We start from the raw sequence: 18,638 nt of genomic DNA, 5'->3' as shown, positions 1-18,638 counted from the left end.
CTATACCAGTTTCTGGGTTTTGTTTTTTGTTTTTGTATTGTTTACCTAATGGGATACTATGCAAGCTTTCATTTGAAGAATGAGTTTCACAATTGAAAAATTTGAAAATCATAATTCTAATATATTTAATTTTTAATTAGAATATTTGAAAGTAGATATATATATATATACATTCATAAATTAAGTTCAGAATCTGAAGAGAAAGTCTTTATCTACTTTCTCTTTATGGCTTAACTTTGTGTTTATGATATAATTTGCTCTCCTTTGATATGTATTCTTGTAAATATGATTTACCACTTTCTCTGGTTTCCTCTCATACAGCCCTGGGGAAATCCATGTGCAGAGTCTGGGCATGTTTTCCATGTGTTATTAAGTGGAGTAACTATGGAGTAGCAATATTGGGTTCACCTTTTGTGCACAAGTTGAAAGCTCAATGTGAAAGTGAGAGGAGAAAATATAAAATGTCTGTATTGTATTCTATCGTGTCTCAAGAACTCTTCAATGCATTTCTGATAAAATTTTCTATGTAGATGGATGTGTGTGTCAGTTGGCAAGAATTTAAAATGTATATTCTTTGAATTTCGAAGCATTCCATTATCCCTAGACTAGTAATTGAAACAAATTATTATTTACATGGCAACAGCTAGCACATTCACCATCTTTACAGACTAGAACCAGCCCCTCTCTGGGCAGACGTAGCCCTGAAAATCCACTGGTATACCGGAGGAGTGCTTTCATGAAAATTAGAAAACTGAGGAAAAGGTTCACCTTTCTTCATGCTGAACCTACCCCTCATTTGCTATCAGAAGACCTGTTAAGAAATAGCCTTGCGTGTTTCTTTAGTAGCTCCTAATAGTTAGCAAGCTTTTACAACTGCCAAAGATAAGCTTCAGGAATTAAAAACTGACAATTGTTAAGCTGACAAAAAATTACAGGTATTAGAGTTAATATCATTTTTCTCGTGCTTTATTTTGCCAATGAGTCACAAGTTCCCCATTTTAAAACTACCAAAAATAGACTAATTCCATTGACACAGTGACGATGGCTTTGTTTTTCAAGATTGTCTATACAAATTCATGAATTGGGAAAATAACTTGATATTCTATCATTTTGCAACTAATGTAGTATAAATTTCCCTTAATCATTGAAGGGCAGTATTTCTACTAACTGTGCTAATCATATAAAAGTAAGTTAAGTAATTATCAGTCCAAAAAATAACGTAAAGAGAGAAGTAGCTTTCTTATATAGCCTTAATGTAAAAAAGTATTGATAATGGGAAGTTGTAAGATTTGATTACTTTCATATACTTTGGTGAAATTTGTAATTGGGCAGATTAAACTTCTTGAAGGGTTAAAATGAAATTTTGCTGAAACTCCTGTAGTCTCAGATTCGTCTCACTACAGCATTCCAAGTAGCCAGGATTAATAGGTCAGTTTTGGCACAGGAACTAAAGCTGCTTTATTACCTCTGCTATTACTGCTTATAAGTTGTGAAAGTATATAATACCTCATTTTGAACCTTGGCATAATATCACGATGGCATTGGTACATGTAGCAACCTCTTCGCTTTTCTTAAGTTTTGCAAATAATTATGAGAAAGATTGTATAAAATTTCATTTTTAGATCAAAGCAGAGATACTTTGAGAAGAATAGAAGATTCTTAAGTTCTTTTTTTCTGGATTTTAATATGTATTTACCATATGTGATATGCAGCTCAGTGTATATCTTGGTCCCTTATCAGATACTCTTTAATATTTATAGTTGTCTGCATAGAGGGGGAGAATAGATCTAAATGGTTTTATTTATTTAGATACAATTTAACTTATATAAAAAGTAAATTTATGAAGAAATTCACTACTTGAGGAAATGATTCATATAGTTGACTCTTCCCTGTTTGATTGAGTGTGTCTATTTTTTAAACTTTTTATAAATTTATATTTTTGAAGTTTCCATCACCGGAATGGGACACGGTAACTCCTGAAGCCAAAGACCTCATCAATAAAATGCTTACTATCAACCCTGCCAAACGTATCACAGCCTCGGAGGCACTGAAGCACCCATGGATCTGTGTAAGTAAAACTTCTCAAAAACTTCAAGAGCTAAAGTGAAAAATAAGCTGTCCTTTAACATATTGTTTATGGATTTAAAATAACTTTGCAAAAAAAAGATGAAATTCAAAATGAATGAATTTTTGACTCAAGATGTTTAAGAAAATGAATTTTATGATGGTGAAAAAAATGCAATTTTCAGTAGCAAAGTCTGAATTGCATAGATTCTTAAATAAATATTGCTTACAGTGACAAAAGGAATGAGTATTCTTCATATCAGTTATTGACAATACTCATGAACAGGGTTAAGAAAATAACACCAAAATTAAATGTGTCCCAGAAGAAAAGATTTAACAAAGTTCAATTATTTATCATTAGGCAACTTTAGAAGCGAGTATGAAGTTTGGCAGCTGAGAGTAGAGTTTTAGTGGCATAAAAGAATGGTCATAGTAGTCTGTATATATTTTAGAAATATTAAGAAAAATAGTGTGAAATTTGAGGGGAATCTGAAGACTTCAGTAAATTTCTGAATGTGTCAAATGCTAAGATGATAAATGTGGCACTAAGTAAATGAAAGGCAGCCCAATCGAAATGTGATTGAAGACATTAAAATAAAGATAATTTGAGAAATTATTAATATTCATTTCTACACTTTCTGGTATTTTTATTTTGTTTTGTTTTGACACAGAGTCTTGCTCTTGTCACCCAGGCATGAGTGCAGTGGCACAGTCTTAGCTCACTGCAACCTCCGCCTCCCAGTTTCAAGCAATTCTCCTGCCTCAGCCTCCCAAGTAGCTGGGATTACAGGTGCCCACCACCATACCCGGCTAATTTCTGTATTTTTAGTAGAGATGGGGTTTCGCCATGTTGGCCAGGCTTGTCTCGAACTCCTGACCTCGTGATCCGCCCGCCTCAGCCTCCCAAAGTGCTGGAATTACAGGCGTGAGCCATGATGCCCAACTCATTTCTATATTTTATATATATATCATTGTTGCATTTTGGCCACAAGTAGTCTTGGCAAAACTAAAATTTTATTTTTAGGTAACTTTAGCAATTGAATACTTAGAAGTTGATCATGCAGGTACAGCACCATTAATAAAGATTTGATGAAGTCAGGGACATTATTATACTTAGTATGTTTTAAATATTCTCAATTAAGTTACTTTTTTTCCTCTTCTTCTAGCAACGTTCTACTGTTGCTTCCATGATGCACAGACAGGAGACTGTAGACTGCTTGAAGAAATTTAATGCTAGAAGAAAACTAAAGGTAAGAAATTTTACATTTTTGTGGGGAGGTAGATTTGACAGACTAAGAAGTGAAATACCATGGGAGGAAAATGACTTCTAGCAAAGGCTTTCAATTATGTAGACCTCAATACTCATTATTCTTTTTTGGGGTCTTGGGAAATGGAATATACACCAGAATCAAAACTATGGTGAAAAGCTAGAATCATCCTGGCAACACATGCTGTGGATCCTTCCTTCAGTGGAAAACAGCTGTGCAATTTGATAATCAGAATCTGGCCAGCATCATGAGAGACAAAGGCCTTTGACTCTCAGGAAACCAAAAAACAAAAACAAACAATCAAAAATCCCCTAACTGAAAGTAGGGCCAGGAAAAGATTTGTTATCAAAGACTCTATATTTGTTAGGTCCAGGATTTTGCATAGGCAACACTGACTTTTGTGTTCTAATTTTTTTCCACAGGGTGCCATCTTGACAACTATGCTGGCTACAAGAAATTTCTCAGGTACATGCATTGAGAACTCTGCTTCTTATCCCTTGGTCTTCTTTTTAAGTAGTCTCTGTTTTTTTTGTCTCTAGAATTTTTAAACTCTTATAATTAGAAAAACCTGATTGTTCAGGGGTGGCAAATGTGTGGCACAGATTCCTTCTACACCTGTGGCTGCCATTAGCAGTCTACTTGGGTGCTGTCTGCTGCCGAGCCTCCACGACTGCACCCCTCACAAGAGTGCTTCTGGCAGCTCTGGTCACCAGTCAGTGCTGGTGCAGGACTAGCCTCATCTGTCAAATGCTGGGATGCATACGAGCTGTGGAAATAAATACTCCCTCATTTACAATCTTAGCGTTTCAAACCTAGAATTTATTATTGATATTTCATAAAGTAATAACTATGAATAAGTTATTTTTGGTCTCATTTTCATAGGGAATCCTACTATGCAAGATTTTTAAAAGAAGACCATTATTGGCCGGTTGTGGTGGTTCATGCCTGTAATCCCAGCACTGGGAGGCCGAGGCAGGTGGATCACAAGGTCTAGAGTTCGAGATCATCCTGGTCAATATGGTGAAACCCTGTCTCTACTAAAAATACAAAAATTAGCTGCGTGTAGTGGTGCGTGCCTGTAGTCCCACCTACTCAGGAGACTGAGGCAGGAGAATTGCTTGAACCTGGGAGGTGGAGGTTGTAGTGAGCAGGGATCGCGCCACTGCAATCTAGCCTGGCAACAGAGCGAGACTCCGTCTCAAAAAAGAAAAAAAGAAAAAAAAAAAAAAGACCATTATTGAGGAACCCAGTTCTCTTAGACCTAAGTTCATTCAAAAGTATAGTGCTTTCTTGGCGTACTAGAAGAATGATTACAACTGTCAAAGGTATCTAACTCAAGAATTTACAGAGCACCTTGCACTCAGTACTATCAGAGCATAATAAATGTTCCTCAAAATGATTCCATGGTAAAAAATAAGTGTGTTAAATAATAGGCTAAAAGAAGTCAAACCATTTCTTTATTGTAAGAGTCACTCTCTAAAGGTGGAGATAAAGTATATGTTACTTCAATAACTTACTTGAGTTTTGCAACCTCCTTCTTTGATAGATTATCTCAAAGGACCAGGTTCACAAAAGTCAAATCTTGTTTAATGCTAAGCAGTCTTATGTAGGGGGAAGGACTGGAGCAGCAATTAAACTGCACTTGGTAACCTTTGGCCCTTTGAACTTGGAACACTTGTCAGCCAAAAATACTACCAGTTTAGTTTGGATACCGTTTACATAACAGTGATCTGCAAATCAAACCATCCAGCTATTTTTTCAATTCTTTGTTTTATTTTCTGCTACATACTTAGCCTGGGTGTTATAGTGTTATCAGGTAATAATCCATCATATCATTATTAAATGCTCTTCAGCCAATTTCTAGTTATTACTTACAACTGTATTAAGTGGTCACCTTTCCCCCCACCTTTACATTTCGTTACAAATAATGGGAAACCATAAGAGGCCTTCCAAAGGCTGTTAAACAATAACAACAACAGTAGTACAATGAATAATGCTACGAATTGAGGGACCGTGTTGGCCAGTCATATGTATTTTGTCCAATTCATTTAGTGTAATAATACCTTGTTGCTGCCTTTGTCAAGTTACCTGTTTCATAAACAGTTGATTAATATAGTTGACATTTATATGGGTGAGTTCAATGCCATCTCATTAAATATTAATTCATATATATGATATTCAAATAAATTTCACTGTGGCACAGTAATTAGTGAATCATTAAAAGGTAGAATGATTTATATAGCATAAATTCTTAATGGCAAACTAACCCAAACTTTAAAAAATCTTCAGATTTAAAACTGTACATTTTGTTAAAGTGTTACACTCTTGGGCATAAATTGGGCCTTTATTAACGTATGTACCCATATACAGAAGCTTTTTGTTTACCTCACAGTTTCCTTTTCATCATCATGTAAACTAAAACCTCATGACTAATATGTGAATTTTATATTGTTTCTGAATGTCTTAGCATGAAAAAGCAATTTTTTTATCCATCACTTCAAAATCAACTGAATAACATTAGACCCAGTTACAACATCTTGTACTTAATACTGCGTTTTAGTTTTGAGTATTTTATTTATCCTATTTCATTGCCAAACATGCTCTTTAAAGTAATTTGTCCATAAGTATATGGTTATAAAGTTGTTTTAATTTTTTCTTTTCTCCCTTTATGTGGAATGTATTTCTTGTGAGGTAAGGTGAACAGTAACCAAAAGGGACATTTCTGCATCTCCCAGGCAAAATCCCTGCTTACCCTGAATCATCGTCTTCTCTTTGCTTGCTATTGCAATTTCAATTATTCTGAGTTTGCTTTCTAACCTATTAACTGCCACAGGATTGATTAAATATTGCTTTTTAGCTCTAGGCAAACAATATAATAGCTAAGGCAACTCTTTCTTACAATCTCAATTAATAATAAATTAATAGCTTTGTTGCTAAAGATTAATGAAATTAACATTTTTGTATCTTTTAAGTAAATTTAAAAATATACCAATATGATATTGAAATAATGCCCCAAATCAATGAATGTCAGGAAATTACATGTTCATGCAGTTCTGTCCTAGCTAGGTATTTCCACTTTCGAAGTCAAGCTCTATTCTGATATACTTAAATAAGTATATGTAATTAATATTAAATGAAAGCATAAGTGTGTATCGTGTCCTGCATATTTGTGAATGTTCTACACTTGGTGTACTAATTGTCATTGACAGTTATATTATCTGTTCACTGTGTATATACACGTACCTTAGTAGATTTTTTTGAAAGGATGACTTCACCTTTTAATATACTCAAGAAGTTTAGTAACAGAAGGAATGTTAAAAGCTCCCTGCCAAGAAAAATGAAGTTGCATATAAGACCATATGCTTTAAGATTTCTCTGATTTAGTTGAAGATTTTATTCTGTTTTTATGTTGTCTCAAGTTTTATGATTTTTACTTTTTCATTGTAAAGGCTTTTGTTTATGAAGCCTTTGTATTCTGATTTTAATGTATAAAAGAATACATAGTGCCATTTTTTTAAAGCTCATATGCTAAACATTTTAAAAATTTGCTCTAGGCCAATAATATGCCATTTTATTTAAATAGTAATATTTTTTGTAAAACTAAATTGTCTGACTTCAAGAATATAATGAAGATGTTATTTAGCCAGAGCAAATTTTACAGATGAGTTTTCAACCTCTAGAAAGAGGGGCTTAAATGGCAGAACTGACGTGGTCACCATATGTGGTGTGAATGAACATGTAATACTATCTGTCAGCTGGTGTCCAAAGACTGAATTCAACTTTCTGGATTACAAAAGGATAGTCCAGTTAAAGTTCCAGTATCCTTTTCTCAACCAACAGTGAAATAAAGTCCAACAAACACAACTGTCAAAGTATTCAATTATATGCAATGAACTACTCTTTAGTTCTAAATTTGTTGTGGCAAACCAAGAAAAGTGATACTGTATTTCAGTGTCCTTTAAGCTCGCGCTCATCAGTGTGACTTTGATAACTTGCCATATGTTGGCCATAACTCAGCAAAGGTGGTAGAAGGAGACAGTAACCTGACTGCTTTGTTGCCTGGCTGTGGGTTTCTATGAATAACTAACTAAACTGATTTTACTCTCATTTTGCAGCAGCCAAGAGTTTGTTGAAGAAACCAGATGGAGTAAAGGTAAGTTAAACAGATGCCCCTAATCCATTTCTGATTTTCAGAAGCTGGATAATCTTTAAATGTTAAATATAATTCCTAAGTCTTTGCAAGTTCTATTTTTTATTGTTTCTGATAAAGGTTGCCGGTTGAAATATGAAATGATTTAATATACAAAGATGACTACACATTTATACCGAGAAAAACTGTATTTCTTTTATTGGATTATATATGAAATAGTCATGAAAAAATAATATTGTTATGCAATATAGAGTTCCTATAGAAATCAAATGTCTTAATCTTCTCTGATTTACTACAGTTCCAAACTACCATGATGACCTAAAAGTCTGTAAAAACCAAATGTTTTCCAAATAATTATGCTGCGTACGTGAAAGCCACTTAAGTATATAGCCTGAAAAATACTCACATTTGGGTATGGAAAATAGAATGTCAAATGTCTAAATTAATCTGCTTGGGCAGTTTTTATAAAGGTCTTAATTATTCCTGTGTTTCTATCATAAGGTGTTGAGATATATTCAAGATGAATGATCTGAACAAATATTAGAAAAATTTTGCAAGAAAAATAACAGCAGGATATTTTTACTTTCTGGCTTTCTAAACAAAATAATACAGTTTCTTTCCTACTGATTGTATTTTGTTTCAAGGGGATTTACTCTTGTTGGAATGTAATCTTATATGTGCATAATGATGTTTGTTATCTTTTCAGAGTACCACTTAAATGTTTTATTTCTTTAATCCTTTTCTTTCTCTTCCAAGGACAGATGCATACATTCTTCATCAACACTTCAACGTTCTTGGGAATTAATTAATTTTCTAACATTTGAATTTGACCCAAAGTCAGGTGGTCAGTTCATATTGAAAACATAACATAGAAAATCATTTGTCACTTTAAATGTTCGTGCTCAGTCATTTCTTTGCCACCTGTCTGTGTGCAACTTGGAAATTTTCGGAGCACTAATAACTATGCGTTTGTGATTTCCTTTAGGATGCCATTTCCATTTACCAATTGCTTTCCTCAGCCTGCAATTTTGTCTTCATTCTGATTAGTTTATTCCATTTAGATTTTAAGAATGATAGTTGATGACTGCCTTTTTCCCAATGTTACAATAGTAGAAATGTGGTATCTTACATTTTCCAAATATTTTCTTCTCCTGGGCTTTCCTGTACCATTCAGTGATGGAGAGCTCACAGTTCCTATTGAGATATTTATTTTCATTACTATCCTTACGTAGAAAACATTTCCAGAACTTTTTTCTTCCATTCAACTTATAGCTCCTCTTTAAAAACAAAATTATTCTATACTCCATGCTTTGATACTCTAAATTCAACCGGTCATATTTTTTTTCTTTTCCTTTCTCTTTGACTGGTCAATTCAGAAAAGGAAGTCCAGTTCGAGTGTTCAGATGATGGTGAGGATCTCTATCTGCCAGATTTTTCCTCCTGTGAAATTCACACTTAGCAATAAAAGTCTTATTTACCTAAGATAGTGTAAGTGGAGAGGGTGTAGGACCATTACAGGTCAGTGTTAATCAACTATCAAAACACAGTACTCCTCTTACATATTATATTGTTTTTCTCTGAAATTGAATTTGTTAAACATGTAAATAGTTATATTAACAGGTTTGCTCTTTTACAAAAACAAAGTCCAGTTTTCTCTTTGAAAATAAAAAGACCATGACAGAATGAATGTCTGCATAGTGATAAGTAAAAACAAACAAACAAAAAAACCTGTGTTATTATTTTTTAAATGTTCTTCATGGTTGCTAAAATAGGAGTGATTTATACGGCACCATAAAACATTGACCATGGAGTTTATAAAGGCGTGAAAGTGATCTTACGATGTACCAATCCTAGTTAAGTACCTTTACAGGAAATGTTTATTAACCTCAAAACAATAAATGTAACACCTGAGAAACAGGAATATCTTGCCCATGCCTCATAAGAGTAATTCAATGCATCATACAATTATCTGATTTGATTATTTGATTCATAATTTTTTTAAAAAAGAAAAACACCCTGCTTCTATTAACATAAAATAATTATGTCACACAAAAGTGCCGGAGTTCTTGTATGTTATGTTTAAAAGACATCTATGGGCCAGAAGTGGTGTCTCACACCTGTAATCCCAGCACTTTGAGAAGTTGAGGCAGGTGGATTGCCTGAAGTCAGGAGTTCAAGACCAGCCTGGCCAACATGGTAAAACTCCATGTCTACTAAAAAAAAAAAAAAAAAAAAAAAAAAAAAAAAAAAAACAGAAATTAGCCAGGTGCGATGGCCATACCTGTAATCCCAACTACTTGGGAGGCTGAGGCAGGAGAATCTCTTGAACCCAGAAGGCAGAGGTTTTAGTGAGCCGAGATTGCACCATTGCACTCCAGCGTGGGCAACAAGAGCAAAACTCCATCTCAAAAAAAAGACATTTGTGGTCAAACCCACGCTTTATATTTGACTCTTTGAAAAGAATGTCTTCTTGCCTTTTACTTAGAAATTCTATTAGTTTTCAATAAATTAATCTTATGAATACCTCCAAAAGATTTTTTATAGAAAAAAAAATCATTTAGTTAATCTTTACATTAACAAAAAAGCTTTAACTGCACATTAAACATGATCAAAAGTGTGGTTGAGGCACATATTCATTTAACTCATGTTTCCCATACCTAACAATAAAGAATGGCTCACCCAGACAGAATGGCCTTCATCTGGAAGAGATGATGGTGTGTGTATGCTGTGTATCTATATGTGAATGTGTGTAGGGGTGTGTGTGTGGGAGGGGTAAACATGTGCACTTGTACAGATAAGTTTGTATGCATAGGTGTGCAAGTGGGACATTTTCACTAAAGTAAAGCAGTTCTTGGCGACCATATCCTAGAAAAAAATCAAGTATCATATCTCAAAATAGACATAAAGTATCTCAGAATATTTCTTTCATTTGCATTCACTGATATAAACTAAATATAGCATATTAAATACATATGGTGCTTTAACCATAAGTGCCCCTGTTCATTTGACAGGAAGCCAACTATGTTTTGCCCAGCACGTTTCCTGAATAGGAATTTATTTGTGTGTGCATCCCTCCTCTTTTCTCACATACCCTGTACTAACATAAATACTGAATTTTGATCCCTCTTTAATAGATTTTTACCTCTTATCTCTTTGGCTCTTGCACAATATCATGTTAAATTCTGTGCACATTGATTTAAAGGGAAAAAAGGTTTTAACTATCTGCAAAATATAGATTGATGACAACATTTATAGAATTCTCCAGTAAAGGAAAGTTTAGAAGTTTTCTATCCTTTCCTGCAGGTCAAACAGCACAGTGTCACAGCTTATTGTAAAAATAACGATACCAGTAATCACACAAATGGAAATGAAAAGGAAGGAAAAATATTACATATTTAAATTAATTTATGATACTTTCTATCTTCCTCTCAATACTAGTTTTGACAGGATATATAGTTTTCAGGTATAGACTTCCCAGAAAACCCAAACAATTAAACTGGTATCACCACTTGTAAATGCTCATTTGATACTCACTTATTTTATATAGTATATGTTTCTCTTTACATCCTTTTATATATTTATATTGAAATAGTGGAGGTATATTCCTTTAGAAAATAATAAATAAAATACCTAGATACTATAGTGTAAGAAAATGAATGTTACCTTACATTTTTGTTTGAGAACCATAATATAAGTTGTCACGCATGAGTTTAAAAGAATGTTGATTATTACTTTTTAGTCTTTGATTCTTGGTGCCCCGACTCAATTGTAGTTTCTGGTTGCCACTGTCTACAAAGAGTCTTCTCTGTGAACCGTTAGAGTACTTATTGATCCTCTGAGTTGCTTTTACCACACAGCTTCCACAGTGGTAATGATATATTCTTTAAAGTCAAATCCAGTTATGTTAAAGCAAGGGAATGATATTACCAAATATATTCTGCAGTGATAGCAGTAGCATTGTGACAGAAAATGTAGTATTTTCCTCTTACATAACTGTAAAAATTAAAGTCCTTTTACATTCAACATGAAAAGTTTGATTTCCCCACTAATAATTGAAGATGTAATTTTTAAAGCAGATCTACACTTATCATTTTTAAAAGCTATTGTGACACCTGCATTTTATCAAAGACCTAAATTTTCATTGGATAATTTAATTGCTCCTAAGCAAAGTAACGATGGATCCCCAGAGAAAGATCGTCTATGTGTGACTTCAGGCTCAAGAATAAAATGGGGGAAGAAAGAAATTTATTTATAACAGTGAACAATTGGAAGCTTGGAAACAGAATCCACTTGAAGAGTATGAGAATGGTTATATTCATTTCATACTCTGAAACCTGATTGGAGCTCCATTGAAGCAGTTCTTTGTTTGCTAAGGTGGCATAGCAACAGCAGACACGTCTGTTTTCTCATTGCACCATCACGGACATGGTCCAGCCTGTGTGTGACCATCGGAGAGTAGCGATCATCATTCCTGTCAGTCGTCACCATGTCTTTCACGTTCATCTTCAGTGGCTCTTTATCTTCATGTCTACATCTCCATGTAGACATGCTGCATCTAGAGATATTGGCTACCAAGGGGTTTAAGGCATCTCTGTTTCTATTTTCTGCATACCCACAGATAAACAACAAAGCCAACGTGGTAACCAGCCCCAAAGAAAATATTCCTACCCCGGCGCTGGTATACCTGGACTCTTTTGTAACCCTTCTTAAGTTCTTTACCTTTTCTTTTCTTTCTTTTTTTTTTTTTTTTTTTTTGTGTGTGTGTGTGTGTGGTTTCTCTCATTTGCTTTCACTATATAGATACCATATATATAAATATTTTATTTCATTGGATGTTGGGGTTTTTTTTGTTTTTGTTTTTGTGGTTTTTTTTGTTTTTTGTTTTGTTTTTTTTTTTTTTTGCTTTCTACGATATGACAAAGTTCTTTTTTTTGAGTTTTTTTGGTTAAGTTAGTTGTCAAGCAGTGTGTTCTAACATGAGATTATCTCATTTCATTGTTGAACATTATACCGGTAGCTGTGGTCTCTGTAGTTGGAATTATTGCATGCTGCATTCAAAATACAGCGCTTTGGTTGCTCTTAGCTCTTCTGATGATGATAGTTCTAGATTATGCAAACAATGGTTTCTTCTTTTCATGATGCAAATGCTGACATCAAGGAGAGCTAATGGGATTGTTGCTAGACAACATAAAAGTAGACCTTATTCAGAGTTCTTGTTTCCCTCTTATTAAAACACAACAGGGCTTTGTAAGACTTCACTTTCTGAGATAAAGAGGCACTGGATAATTTCGAGCTTTTTGTTTATTGTGTTTGAAATTAAATTGTCACTGTTTCACTTTAATCCAAAGAATGAAATTGCAAATAATAGAGCTTTGAATTATCAGTGGAAACCAGTTATGTCTATCTCAATCAAATCCACACAATTAACAACTAAATTAGTCTAACACTTTGAGATGGTATTATGTTAAAATTCAGGATTTGAATACCATCATTCAGTGCTCTCTGAGTTCCATAACGTTTTCCCTAAACTATTTCATATTTTGATTTATGATTTTCAGAAATTTTTTCAATTATTTGCTGTTCTCATGCTGTTATTTTAAATAAATTTTAAAATGTTAGAGAATCATTTCACTTGAGTTAACTATGAGGCTCCATTTAAAAACATTTAATAGAAGGACACATCAAGATAGCAGGTAATCTACTAGTAACAAACAATGTTGATCACGGCTGTAGCCAAGGGAAAGGGAAAATGGAAGCAATGGATATGTTCTCTCTCAATATTGCAGCAGTGTAAACTATAATGGTGAGAGAGTGCCCATGGTTGAGAACTCCCAGAGGGTTGCAGTACCTCCCCATTGCCAAGATATCACATAAAGAAGGTGCCAGGCATGTCACTGGTGTATGCATATTGCATCTTTTTTTTAAATCATTTATTTGAGTGTTATTCTCCACTTGGGAATATTTCTTTGCTTTCTGACAGAAAACAATAGAAAACCCAATAATTTCTTCATAAAAAAGCATGACTTTACAGCCAAATATCCTGCATATATAGTCCATAAAGTGGAAGGTTTTTTTTTTAGATATGAATTAACACAGAATTTAATAGCAATATGCCTCAAATTATGTGATTACATGATTAGTTCTAGAACCCTTTAGGTAAACTTTTAAAATATTCCTTAAAATTTTTTATGGACTTTTGAAATGGATTCTTTAGTATAGTCTTTTTTTTAAGTGTTGTCCAATGGTTCTAGATTTTACAAGGGTATTCAATTGTGTGTTAATTATATTAATGATACCATAATCAAGTTTCAAACTAATATAACTGAAAAATATCTTCTCCGAGAATTTGAAATCATCTCGAGGTTTTACCTCCAGTGTCCTTGGCAGTTCTCTATGGGACAGACATTCACAGGCCACTCATTAAAGAGGAAAGGAAAGCATAGGATTAGGTGAAACAGTGAGTGCCTCTTCAAGTCTCTAAATATCAAAGCCTTGTTTGAATGCTGATCAAGAATAAGGTCTTTTGCATGCTGCTTCTGGGTAGGGAGGTTCCTATCTCATGGGCTCACCAGGGAGATCTTTCATCAGAGATTTTGTCAGCTGCAACTCTGACAGCAGTTAACATCGCTTTAGCTCTTGTCACTATTTCATTTTGTCAGCTGGCTCACTCTGCTCTGTCCCTCACACTAGAAATAATGTACTTACCAATGTGAACTGTTTCTTTCTCTATTTTGTTCTCACTCAGGAGCCCCAAACTACTGTAATCCACAACCCTGATGGAAACAAGGTATTCAGAAAGAATCAACATCATCTTGCTTTAACAAGACTATACATCTCATCAAATATTCAAAAAAATTAATTCATTATCTAAAAATAGGAAAGAAAATTCCAACCATTTTCTACCACACTTCCTTTTGGGCCTAATTTGTCTATAACTGTGGACATACTTCTTGCAAATAAAAATGAATGATATCTTGAAAGAGAAACTAATGTTCCCGACTCAAAGTCAGGCTAAATGTGAATGAAGTCTTTATGTCAAGATGACTGTGTGTCTTAAGCAATTCCATCTGGTCACTTTTTTTTCCCAAGACTTTGTGCTTTGTACTGTAGATATATTGTGCATGGTATTTTAGAATTTCTGGCAATATCATTCCATTGTCTTCAAAAATATCAACTTGACTTCATACTTTTTTTTTTAACTTTAGTGTTACTTTTGAGTTTTATTCTATTCTGTTGTCAGAGTGGGGTTGTTTTTGTTTTTATTGTTTGTTTCTTAATTCCCTGTTGGTGATGATGATGATGTTGTTGTTGTTGTTGTTGTTATTGTTGTTATTTGGCATGAATTTGAGGAGAATCAGGGAGTTTCACTTTTTGTAAAATATGTCTGTTGTTGAGTAATATATATTCCAATAACAGGGATTTAACTACTTAGCCTGAAAGAAGACTAATTGTTTCCTATACATTATAAACTATTTGTATAGCATGTTAACTAAATAACAGCACTAGCATACATGCCTATAGGATGAAAGACCTTTTCTGAATTTATTCCATGTGTCCAATTTATTACTTTTCATACATTATTATATCTCTAAGGGAAGAAAAAAATTCTAAACTTTTCTCAAATACTAGATATAGTCATACATCTTCTCCATACTCTTATCAATGATGTTTAAGACTTAGAAGGCACATTTTATCTTAAGACTTAGAAAACACATTTCCTCTCTGGTTTAACATGTAGTTGATCAATATTAAAACCATTAAAGTAAAAAACATGAAGTATTATGTTCTTTAATGTGAGATTTATTTTATAGTCATGACACTGCAAATGGTCTAGGTCCCAATAAGCCTTGAGGTAGTCAAGACCATCACATATGAGAACAATTTTTTTAATAGCATTAGCCAATGAAACGCCGAGCATAACAGCTGGAATGGACACTTCAGTAGTTCTAGCTATATCATTTGTAAGAGTTACTGCATGATATTTCTTGCTTACATGAATTAGTTTAATTTTACAGTGCATGGGTTTACCTTCATTTACAGCTTAAATTTGAATACTAGGTCACATTAAGAAATGCATGAAGATTCCTTTCTTTGGTTTTGTGTGTATGGAGACTCTGGGTACACCTTTAATTAGTTTTTCCCTTGGTTTAAATATTATATATGATATTTATATAAATTGATCACTTTTTGGAATACTGAATCTCTAAAATGACACTGGCTAGTGTTTACATTATTTTCCAGAATCTGTTTTCCATTACTGAGCTATTGATTGGAAGTTTGTTTCCAGTTATTTTTGGCTCTAGTGTTTAGATCATTCCAAGTAGAAAACTATGTCTTTCTTATGAATATTGCAAAATGTATTTGCTAGAAAATATTTTATTCATATATTATTAATGAACACATTTATCATACCATTTTAAGAAATATATCTTAATTCTGGCAGTTACAGTGTACTTTTAAGTGTGCTTAACCATCTTCCACTTAATTTGTAGTTTTACAAAGAAAGAACGTTGTCTTTTTATTATGGAAGTAGGTTTCTTATCAATAACAGCCAGTTTCTAATTTTGAAAAGAATGAAAAAAGTCTAATTGTCCTTGAAAGTAAATTACTCATTATAATTCCATTGTGCTGAGGACAAACATGAAAATTCTTCTGAAAAGTACTTTCAGCATATCTCAACTTAACCCCCTTAGCTTCTTCATCAAATGATGCAGTGAAATGCTTTCTCTCCTTATAAAGGAGTAAAGCATACAGGCCTTAACATAGTGCCTGACACAAAGAAGGTACTCTTATTGGTTAATTAATTGAGAATAAATTTTTTTTCTATTTTAAGTTTCAAATTCATTTGGCTAACATATTCAATTGCTTGTAAACACACAGAAAAAGCAAACCTTGTAGGGCACTGTAACACAAAACACATCCTTACACAGTTTTTAAAGTAAACTGCATACTTCCGCTTCTTCTACAAATCACCTGGATCTATACAGCTTCGGAGATTAGGCAACCAGAGTACTCCCTGTTTGAAATGTTTGCAGCATCAGATATTTCATTCCTGTTAAAAACCACTTAATGTGTTTGTCCATTTGCATGTCAGCATATGCACATAGCCTGCTGAAGAATTTTGCATGATATGTATGTCACTAGCCAACTTTTAAAGACAAAATCAAGCTATTCATTGGGTGCAACCTAAAAATGTGTTTTCTTCTCATCAGGAGTCAACTGAGAGTTCAAATACAACAATTGAGGATGAAGATGTGAAAGGTATGATTTAACCAGAAATGGAAAATCCTAACTCAGAGCTTCATATATATATACATGAAAAAAAAAGTGCTTCAAATAACTAATAAGTTTAGGAAGTAGGCCTATCCTAAAACACAAAAATATTTTATTTATGAGTAAAAAAAATTTTTATAAGTATATAATTATTTCAACAATATGTTACTTTTGTCATTTTTCCCACATATTCTTTTGTATATTTTGAACTGTAGACATGTAGCATATTCTAGCACATTGCAGTAATGACAACTAATAATGAGTTATGAGTTATAGGAACATAACAAATTATAAATTTGTCAGTCAAAAAGTAATATAAAATGTATTCACATTGGGTACATTCATAAAACTTATCTGGAAAACAATTTATATTCAAGGATACAGTATAAAAATAACTTTTTAACTTTTAGTCATCTCAAATAAGTATCAGTAGAATTTTCTATTTGGCCGCCTTTTTATCCTAGTTTTTTGTGTAGATTCCAAAGATATTCTTGACCTCCATTCACTTTGGTTGCCAAGGTTCTTTTAGCTACGTGTATGAGTCATTGGTAGTGTTTCTACAGATATCTTCTCAGTGCCCCTGCACACATATACTAAACACACATTTGCAGTTAGGTCACCTCCTTTGGCCACATCACTATTTTAGAAGTATTACTTTTGTATTAATTGCATTTGCAGTTTTATGTTGTTTTTGTAATTCATTGTATATACCTACAATCTCTATAGACCAGTTATCTAGAAGACATTCTGACAAACAGCGGTAACAGTAGGATATTTGAAACAGAAATATTAAAGGAAAAGAAATATAAATTGGGAGCAATGATCCATAAATTAATTAAACTTCATCTGAAAAGATTACTTACCTAATAGTATCACCATAAGCTTTAATTCTAAAGGCAGCATTAATATGATAAAGTCTTGAAAAGTTGTATTCATATTTTAGAATAAAGGACTTGGAAATTCTCAGGTCAAGGAGACATGGGGTCAATTTAGAGAATAAAAATGGCTGTAGATCACAACTTGCCAGTCATCTCTGCTGACTTTTTCCTTTTTGTGTGAATAGAACAGCTGATGCTATTAAAGTGTACTCTCTATTTATATAACTAAGCACACTGACCTAACTCTGCTAGAGGTAGTCAGTCATTATTTTTTACAGTGGAAAGGTAGATAGCTGTGTCAAGAATTTTATTTAGTAGCTCTATTCATCTCACTCTTTCACTTAAGCTAAAATTTGAACTGAAGTAGTTTTATGAATCATTTATACCAGTCATATTAGATTGAAATATTCTTTTTTTTTTTTTTTTTTTTAGCCAAATAAATAGATAAGCCATTTAGCTTTCCCAGTGATTCAGTGATAATGATTCAGGAAGCATTATCTTTGTGTTTTGGATTCATTAGCTCTTTAAGCTAAGCTAAATGTTTCATATGAATTTTTACATTCTTCCCTTGAGCATGACTAAGAAAACTTGTTCATTGTCCACTGGAGAAACTAAATCTTTAAATAACTAAATAAAATTAGGAGAATACTAGCACCTCACTATATACAGTTCATCTGCCAAGGAACGTGATCATGAGAAGGGTTTTATTAAGTGGTCTTTCTCACCTGAATTTGGCATTCAGCTGTACTAAGTATTGGTTCAGGATCATTGCTATTAATCTATGTAAATGTTAATGCATAAACAGAGTTCCTGTCAGTGTTACCTTGTAGTTTGTAATTTCTTTTTAATACAATGAAATAATAATGTCAGTTCTTAGAAAACAGTTCTCCAATTCAAATCATAACAATGATATGGGTTTCATCTTGCCTCTGGGATTTCATAAATTGAGATAGTATTTGTATTATAGATACATTGAGTCTATATGCAACAAGTATTAGAGAAATT

The 18,638-nt window shown here is 33.2% G+C and overlaps 1 protein-coding gene across 11 annotated transcripts in view; it reads left to right on the top strand.

Annotated features, from left to right (window-relative positions):
* CAMK2D (calcium/calmodulin dependent protein kinase II delta) overlaps positions 1-18,638 on the top strand; it is a 322,111-nt gene that overhangs the window by 261,070 nt on the left and 42,403 nt on the right. For 5 of the 11 annotated variants that reach the window (XM_023220022.2, XM_023220030.2, XM_023220021.2 and 2 more), the window contains exons 10-14: positions 1,946-2,068; positions 3,231-3,314; positions 3,755-3,797; positions 7,451-7,485; positions 16,695-16,743. In XM_023220022.2, the coding sequence (XP_023075790.1) occupies positions 1,946-2,068; positions 3,231-3,314; positions 3,755-3,797; positions 7,451-7,485; positions 16,695-16,743 (334 nt within the window). Of the gene's footprint in view, positions 1-1,945; positions 2,069-3,230; positions 3,315-3,754; positions 3,798-7,447; positions 7,486-12,100; positions 12,161-14,227; positions 14,270-16,694; positions 16,744-18,638 lie in introns of all 11 variants that reach the window. The other 6 variants (XM_023220026.2, XM_023220024.1, XM_023220023.2 and 3 more) reach the window with 2 other exon arrangements.

The sequence above is a fragment of the Piliocolobus tephrosceles genome, chromosome 3, assembly GCF_002776525.5.
Source record: "Piliocolobus tephrosceles isolate RC106 chromosome 3, ASM277652v3, whole genome shotgun sequence".
Lineage (NCBI taxonomy): Eukaryota > Metazoa > Chordata > Mammalia > Primates > Cercopithecidae > Piliocolobus > Piliocolobus tephrosceles.
Note: the sequence above shows the minus strand (reverse complement) of the source record. Positions and strands in the feature narration are given on the sequence as shown.